Consider the following 9,033-nt stretch of genomic DNA (forward strand, 5'->3'; position numbering starts at 1 on the left):
TAAGGTCGGTGTGAGGCGCCCTATGTGGGGAGCAGATCCAGTCTTGCTATAACCACTCCACATTTTGCTATTGCCGCTCCTTTTTTTAATGCTTTTTGATTGCAATAAGTTTAGTCAATATAATACAGGTTTTGGGCATAGTTTTTAAAACTAGACTGGACCGGATGGTCAGATCGAAAAAACTAGGAACCAGTCAGGTGACCGGTTCCATTTTCTCCAAAAACCGCATTTCCCTCAAAACTATTAATTTTGGTTAACAAACCGCTGAACCAGGCGATTAACCGTTTGAACCATTTTGACAGGTTTTTTTATTTTTTTTATCAAAACAAGCCAAACATTTGATTCAAACTATCGGACCATCCGACCCGATAACCAGACCCCTGACCGGTTCGGTTTTAAAAACCATGGTTTTGGGAGTTTGGGAGGGCAAGTTCCTGTTGAGAAGCCCATTTCATTTTCACGTAACAGCAATAAATAATTAAATAAATAAAAGCAAAACTAAAATGGTGTGGGTGGGGTAGGGGCCTAGGGGGTGGTAAAATCGATTTAATTGAAAATAAAAATATAAGAAATAATGTGGACCCATGCTATCTTCTGTTTTTTTAGAGGAAACCATGCTATCTTCTTTCCACTTAAGATCTTTAAAATCTAATATTATTTCTTTGATAAATCCCACTCTCTTTCTCTCTATCTCGACTCATTAAAAGCTACATATGTCTAATCAAATCACACTCTTTTTACTCTCTAAATACTGCCACGTGGCTAATTATGTTATATATAAAAGTGATATTAAGCCTGTGTTATCTTCGTAGAAATCTCAGATATATATTTTTTCTGCAAATATGTTTTCTTTTAAATTATTTGGGCAAGTGGATCCATTGTGGGCTCATTTCCAATTTGTTTCCAAAACCTTAGTGGATACAATTTGGTTGCCGCCCCCCCATCTTTTAATTCTCATATGTGAGCGCCCGGTTTGGATACATTGGCCTTTGTGTGACCTTTGTAGGTAGGTAGACCATAGATGTCTGTTACTGTCTCAATGTCTCCCAAGCCTAGCATCACTGTCACGTATGGGCTCAAGCGCTTATCAATCACATAAGAGCTTTTCTCAACGTAAGCAGTTAGCAAACCCCAGGCCCGGCCCAGGCTCTGGTTGAATATTGAAACTTAAAAGACTAGCACTTTACTGTCAGTATGTTCATAGATAGACGCAGACGGAAATAAAATTATCAACATCAATAGTCATAATCATCAACTTAATTCAGAGATTATCAGTCCTTCCCATAATTAGTAATGTAAATACTATGGATGGTAAAACTAAAACCTTACATTGTCAAGTAGCTTACCTTTCTAATATAAGCCCATAGTACCATACCCGTCCACCCAACTAATTAGTGCATTAATCAAATCTTCTATCTCTCTCTCTTTCTCTCTCTAGATCAACAATATGGGGAAAATTCAGATATGATATTATAAGTTCACTAAACATGATTGATAGATAGGGTGAATGAGATAGGAGTTAAGTGGGGTGGCCACAAAAAGTATGAATGGCATCCACGCCATATTAGTCCATGTTTTTAGCTACTCCTTTCTCTTTCTCTTCCTCGCTCCATTGAATTAAAGCAAACACGAAACCATGGTTTTATAATTCTTTGTTTTTTGAGCTACTCGAACAATGCCGGATACAGTGCTAACATTACCACCACCAATATAATGTTGTTACTAGTTTTCCCAGCCACATGACGCCAGCCCTTTCCAAAATAAAATAATAAAAAAAAACTTTATTTTAAACGTCTGGTGTATAATAATGTTTTCAATAAAATAAAAACCATATTAAAATAATGCCCTCTTGCTCTAATTATTATTATCTTTTGAGAAGCAGGTAAATAAAATTAGACTTTTCTTTTTAGTTCACCCAATTGGCTCTTTTGCCTTTTAGAGTTGGATTTTGGACCAATCTATTTTATAGGGCTCGTAGATGGGCCAGATGTTGAATTGACCAGTGCATAGCCCACTAGTAATACTCCATTTATCTGCTCTACTCAGGACTTGCTAAGTGGACCATTGTGATCTTACGCCGGTGCTTCTTTTCTTCTAAACGCGATGATGATTGATGATGTGGTCCAAACCCATTGGTTTATATCTTCATGTTTTCGATTTTCCCTTTTCAGCAACGCTATATATATTGATACTAATGATTATACATATTATACACATAAAAGAGGTGGATCATCAACAGCTGCAGTATGGGATGTAAGCAACAATAGATTGGGTCCAATTGTCCAAATAATGAACCTGGGCAAGTGTAGGAGTACTACTTGGGCCAGATGAGTCCAGCCCATTATGTGGAGGCAAAATCCGATCCGAATGGAGAATAATTAAGACTAGCTAGCAGTCTCATGAGTCATGGCCATTGGCCAACCGCAAGAGTAGCTTAGCTACATAACATAGGCGGTCCATGGGATTTGAGACGGAGTGGAGATTATTTTATAAATCACACACACGCCCAATATAATTGGTCTGTTTAATGTGTCCTGTGCTTCCAGAAAATTTAATGGGTCCTGAGTGAGATGAAATTCTACCTCCATCCATCGTGACTCATGGTACCAGTTCTGGGCACACTGGCATTATGTAAAAGCCTTTTCAAGTCCCGACCCTTGATCAGCCCAGGCCATTACTGGTTCTGTAGAGACCCTAAAACGTTTGTAGAGGTATGGTGGATTGATTTGCTTACTAGCTGCTTATGACTTGTGAGAAGTAGCTTGCCTACACGTAGGGGGTGTCAATTGGACTGGATTTGGTCCAATATGAGCCCATTATAGATGGATTAGGTCCAATCCAATCCCATGGATACTCTGGACCATTTTAAACCAATCCAATTCAATGTCCGGACCGTACAGATTGGTTTTAATTTTGATGGGTTCCAACTCAAACCTGGTCCATTGACACCTATGCTTTTATGTTCTATCAATGGACCAGATGTTGGTTCAATCCAATCCAGTCCAATATAAATCTATTGTGCATGAATCAATAATAAATACTTTGAACCATAAAATATGTCTTATTAATTGGTTCAATCCAATCCAGTCCAATATAGAAACTGATTTTGATTTGAACAGGGTCCAACCCAAAACCGGTCCATTGACACCCCCTACTTACACGAAACGTCTAAGCCCAGAACACCACTCCTCTGCCGCCCATACTTTTAAGCCTTTGTCTTGTTGTTCTTTTACTTTTCCTTTGCAATTGCATGGCTTGCTCTGTTATCTCCATGCCACTCCGGCCTTTTACTAAAAGTTAAGGGCACTAGTATATTCTTGGAACCAGACAAACAGCTCTTAGCGATTTTTACGTCTCGCTTCATTCCTTTTGATCGGAGCAAGTCTTTCTTTTTTCATAAGGCTTTCCTTTTTCATATTTATACAGCTTGCTTTAAGCAGCTGCTTTGTTACTGCAACTTCATGGCCATGAAAGCAACCACATACAACATAAAGATCATTGATCAGGATTTAGGAGCAATGTAGCTCCAGCCTCTGGATGTTCATGTTTTCACTAGATTTTTTTTTTTGGGGGTTGAATGTAATCACTTCATTTGCACTTTTATTATACTGAGAATTTCTAGTGGGCTTCTATACAAATTAAAATTAAAGAATTCCAACCTCTTAATGATCCTCAAAATTCAAAGGATATATATGCATGTACCATGGAGTGCTTGATTAAATATCTTATTAATGAGGGATCACATACGAAGGAGAGGAGAATAGGGCAGGAGGTAGGCGTCACAGCTATTAGCTAGGATGGTCTCACTCAACCGGTTGCAAGCAAAGCCAAAGCAAGCGTGCATTATATGGGGTCCAAGGGCCCAAGGCTCTGGCTGGCTTGAACAATCAACCATTATATATAGATAATAATATATAGAACGGGGACATCTACGTAGGCCACGGACCCAATCCCACCAATCAATCTGTTAATATTTATATACTACTACTACAACATCAAGTGGTAGACTAGCACTAGCAGGTGGTACGTGGTGGAGTCTAGAGCTCAGTTATATTGTTTTGAGACAAACGCCAGAAGCCAAAGCCAATAACCCCCAATCCCTCCATACGTAGTGCAGCTGAGCTCCTACTCGGCTACTCCCCAACTCAACTCAAACTCAAAGAGGGACAAGGACAAACAAGTTAGCGAAGGGACAAGGACACACAAGTTAGCGAAGATGGTGATCATGGTGCAAGAAGAAGTGCGTAAGGGTCCGTGGACTGAGCAGGAGGACCTGCAGCTGGTGTGCTTCGTTGGCTTATTCGGAGAACGACGATGGGATTTCATAGCCAAAGTTTCAGGTTGGAAGATGGCGGGGGACAGTTATCAGTAGTAGCCTAGTAGGTAGTGTAAGTAGTACTAGTAGCTAGCTAGGTAAGCTTTATTTGGAGTTGGAGGGGGGGTGGGGGGACCTACCTTTAACCACCGCCTCATGGTTTTGTTGTAGGTTTGAACAGAACAGGAAAGAGTTGCAGGTTACGATGGGTTAATTACCTTCATCCCGGCCTCAAGCGAGGAAGGATGACACCTCGGGAGGAGCGCCTCGTGCTTGAACTTCACTCTCTTTGGGGCAATAGGTTTTTTTTTTTTTTTTCGGTCTTCATAATTTTTTAACCCATTTAATCAGTTGCTTCCTCCTTTCTTTCTTCTTAATTAATTACACTACGCATGTCTCCACTTAATTGCTGATGATGACTGATGAGCTTCGACCTTAATTACTCACTCACAGATGGTCCAGAATTGCTCGGAAATTACCCGGCCGAACTGACAATGAGATAAAGAATTATTGGAGAACACACATGAGGAAGAAGGCACAAGAGAGAAGACGATCTTCATCACCTTCATCATCGTCTTCTCAGTTATATTCTTCTCCATCCACAAATAATATTAAACCTCCGCCGGTTTCGTTGCCCGAAGCGGCCCAGAATACTACTGGAGATGGAGAAGGATGGTTGCAGGATTATGGTGCTTCTGGCGATTTAGCTGTGCAGACAAGAGAGATGAAAGAGGAGGGAGGTCATGCATTAATAGGAATAGGATACCCCATGGATCAGATATGGAAAGAGATTGCTTCACTGGAAGAGGTGAATAGTAGTGAAATAGTAGTTTCCGAGGGATGTAGTAACGACCAAGGGTACAGTTCCTATTGCTCTTCAGTAGTCACTTCTCCTTTATGGGATTATTGTTGTTCGGACACACTGTGGAAAATCGACGAAGAAGACGTCAAGATGTTGCTTCCGGCATCGGGCATGCCTGATAAGTGTTGAAGATCAAAATTTTGATCATCCCAATCAATAGCTGTCATATATACGACGACCTTCTTAGACAGACTCTGTAATCTCTCTAGCATGTGATAAACCATGGTTTGTATGTGTGTTCTCTCCAAATAGGAGACTTCCTCATCTTTTCCCATTATGTATTCACATATGATCATGCATGCTAAGACAGTTTCATAGTAAAGAGATGTTCCAGCAGGCTCTAAAGCGTTTTTTTTTCTTTTGTGTGTGTGTTAATTTATTTGTATATTCTAATGCCTAAATTAATTAGATATCATATATCCATTAACTAATGATTTTATTAGTCTATTAGATAGATAGATAGATTAAATGGGCTTAAACAAAGATTAACGGGGATTCTCCCTAAGATGGCAGCAAATTAATCCATAACCAGCAAACTTGTTAATTAATTTTGCTCAATAAACTTTGCACGACTTCTATTAACCTTCATATACTAAATTACTAATGGATCAATATATATATTAGACACCCTCCTATACAAATTGCCCTGATGAACAACTTCAAGTACAACTGTGTTTTACTTGTTATTCTATTGTTTGCTTGATGCTTGTGGTGTTTCTTTGTTCTGATTCTTGTTATCTGATTGTGGATTACCAAAAAGAAGTACAACTTTGTTCACAAGAATATCATTTTTTAGAATCTGTGTCACAGCCAAATTGTTTTAATAATTACCGTAGAAGATGTTAAAAAATGGGGTCACTGTAATTTTGGAGGAGAAGCTCTAAGATGCATCCGTAGACACTGTCTTTAAAACGTTATTTGCCCACATTCAATTTTACTGAGTTTGCTGTTGGGTTACAGGCAAATCCATTCCCAAGATACAACAAAGCTTTGGACGAGAATTTACAACTAGCAAAATTGAAGAATCTCCAAAGAAACTTTCTATGAGACTGTAGTAGACCGGACTGAGAGAGAGAGAAAGTGGATTTCGAAAATGTGTGTTTTTGAAGTCTGATTCATGATCATTAAATAGTTTATGAAGAGGTATGAAGAAAATGTAGGTGATAGTTCAGACTTGAACAATCACAATTTCAAACATTACAATTGTTTTAAAAGTAGTTAATGACTGTTAATTTTGAATTATGCCTCTTGATCACACCCAATTGAATCGTGACCATTGATCTCATCAACGGTGATCAACGGTCAGCATCGCACCAAAACCAAAGTGCACTTCATAGCGCCGCACACACACACACACACACACGTTTTGCAATATCAAACCCCCATACTCTCCTCTACTATTTCTAAGGAGTGTAAATCAGTTCCTATTAAAATACTGAAAACAAAACTTATAATTTTTCAATGTGGGACAAGTACAAAATTGAGTTTTGTAAGAAAAATTAATTTTTCAATGAAGTATATAGGTACAATTTCTCATGTAATTGACCAATCAAACCCATTGGATTTAACCTCTTATGAAATTAAAATGCAATAGAAGATTACAACTCCAAATTTAATACTCAAAAGGATTTGCGTGTAGAAGTTGCTCATCAACTCCCGCCACCATCAACATTCCCATTTCCCTCTCACTGTTACTTTTTCTTTTTGTTGTTCAATTTGAAGGTAGCTTCTGAAAGACCGATTGATAATTTATAACTTGACCTACTCGATCGAATCGCTTATTGATTTGTCTTTTACTTAAATAAAATAGAAACATTAAGAGGTAAAGTAGTCTACCGACATGCCATTCAGCAGTTAAGTGGTTGCACACTACTTTACTTGTTCACTAAGAAAATAACCTAATTGACAAGCAATTCAGTTCAGCCAACTCCCTGTTATCAGAGGGTCCTAGGTGACCTTAGAAGATGTGAACAAGATGGGTGCATTTACTTTGTTAATTTAATCAAACTGTTGTTATTGTCGTGACGTTGTTATTTACCATTGTTTTTGTTCGAAAGGATGGTTACCTTTTGGATAAGGATATAGGGGTCAAGGTCGCATGCATCTGAATCAATTAAAATTTATCTTGTGGTGCTCCCTTAGCTAATTCATAATTAAAAGTTGGGTGACAAAAAGAGGGAGCTAGGAGAGGAAAGGGGGAAGAGGGTCTAATACTTGCATGGGCAGTTAGAACATGAAGACTTAGGTGATAAGATAGATACATCAAAAAGCTCATTCTTTTGCTTTTTGCTTTTTGCTTTTTGCCTTTTCCAAGTATGAGGCTTAGTGGCTTAGCCACTCAAATCCATCATCCCCTATATTTTAATTGCTGTTGCTGCCTTTTAAAAAAAAAAAAAATCTGTTTCTCCTATTTGTTTCAGTCAACCCAGAATATGCTGATGAATGATGATCCAGTAGCTGAGATGGTCATTCAGCACTCTTCTGAACATATATAGAAGCGTGGGATCAAACCTACGTAACTGCAAGCTCTGCAACAAGGCCAAGTGGACCTCAGGTACACTCTTCCCTGTCTCCACTCCTTAATCTCATTTGATGTGATGTAATACCAAAATAAAAGGGCATAGAACATATATATTGGTCATAATAATCCAATTCAGTTGCTTAGGTAGTAGTGGCTCCATATCAAACGACAGCACCAAAAACCAACTTATATTCTAAAAGAAAGAAAAAGAAAAAAAGATCCACTAGGAATCTGAGGATATCTTAAAGAAACATAAAAGAAGCCGACGATCCCATGTACATTGCTCTCTTTTCCATTGACCTATACACCACCACACGCACCAGCCGGGTCATCTTTAGATCATTCGAAATGTTTCTTTCTTTCTTTTTTTTTTTTTTTTTTTGTTTTCTGTTTTGGTACTCAACCTGTTTTTTTGTACAAGGGATCTGAATTTCCTCAACAGGTCCCATGTGCTGTATATATGCTTATTCCTTATTGATCACATGTCACGCTTACACGAGGGGATGGACTAGGGTTTTTTTTTGGACGTCTAAAAAGGCAAAGATCATTGACAAATGCTCGGAATACAGCTTGAGATATTACAATCAATAAGAATCGCCAGAAGTGAAATAAACAATAGAGAGATAATCCTGTTCACAAACCTCAGACCAATCTGCTGATCCTGAGCACCAGGAGAGAAAACTTGTGAGGCTTTTGCAAACGGTGCAAACTTGTGAAAATGCCACAGGGAGGGGCCGGCCATCTGCCTCCAACAGAGTTAACACTCAACAAGAGACTCCCAAAAAAAGAACCACCATCCACTAATGCTGAAACAAGGTGGGGTACGAACAACTGATTACGAAGATCAACCCCATCCCAAGGCAATCAAAGTTCAAAATTTCACAGCTGATGGGGGGAAAGAGAAAGCCAAAAACCTTCTCCGCCAAAACCAAAAGTTACAATCACCAAACAAAACATCTTGCCCAATAAAAGATTCTTAAAAGTAGGTCGCAATACTTTGGCCCATACCAAGTGTCCACCTTCCAGCATCCCACCGTCATAAGAAATCCCCAAATTTCCACTGCAAAGCTCGCCTCCATAGGTGACTGACCTCCCTGTGGCATTGTAAGAAGAAGACACAGTAATAAACTCAGGAAGTTATCAAAATATTTTTTTTGGTAATAAATAAGAAAATTTATTAAGAAAGAAAGAGTTTACAAGATAGGTGATAAGAAATCACCTGCAATAAAGAAAAAAACAACCCTAAAACCAAACATCATTTAAACTTCAAACATGACCTTCCCAAAGCCAAAATAAAGGAAAGCATCCGACCCTGAGCTAAAACACAAAAAACAA

General features: G+C 38.6%; 1 protein-coding gene across 1 annotated transcript; it reads left to right on the top strand.

Annotated features, from left to right (window-relative positions):
• The first annotated feature begins 3,687 nt into the window (after nt 1-3,687).
• LOC148868170 (myb-related protein MYBAS1-like) lies at nt 3,688-5,522 on the top strand. The gene is made up of 3 exons (XM_088968553.1): nt 3,688-4,340; nt 4,487-4,616; nt 4,769-5,522. The coding sequence occupies exons 1-3, from the start codon at nt 4,217-4,219 to the stop codon at nt 5,304-5,306; spliced, it is 792 nt and encodes a 263-aa protein (XP_088824679.1). The 5' UTR covers nt 3,688-4,216; the 3' UTR covers nt 5,307-5,522.
• Nucleotides 5,523-9,033: the final 3,511 nt, after the last annotated feature.

This window comes from Nelumbo lutea, chromosome 2 (assembly GCF_056320005.1).
Source record: "Nelumbo lutea isolate HS-2025 chromosome 2, American lotus-T2T, whole genome shotgun sequence".
In the NCBI taxonomy this organism is placed as follows: Eukaryota; Viridiplantae; Streptophyta; class Magnoliopsida; order Proteales; family Nelumbonaceae; genus Nelumbo; species Nelumbo lutea.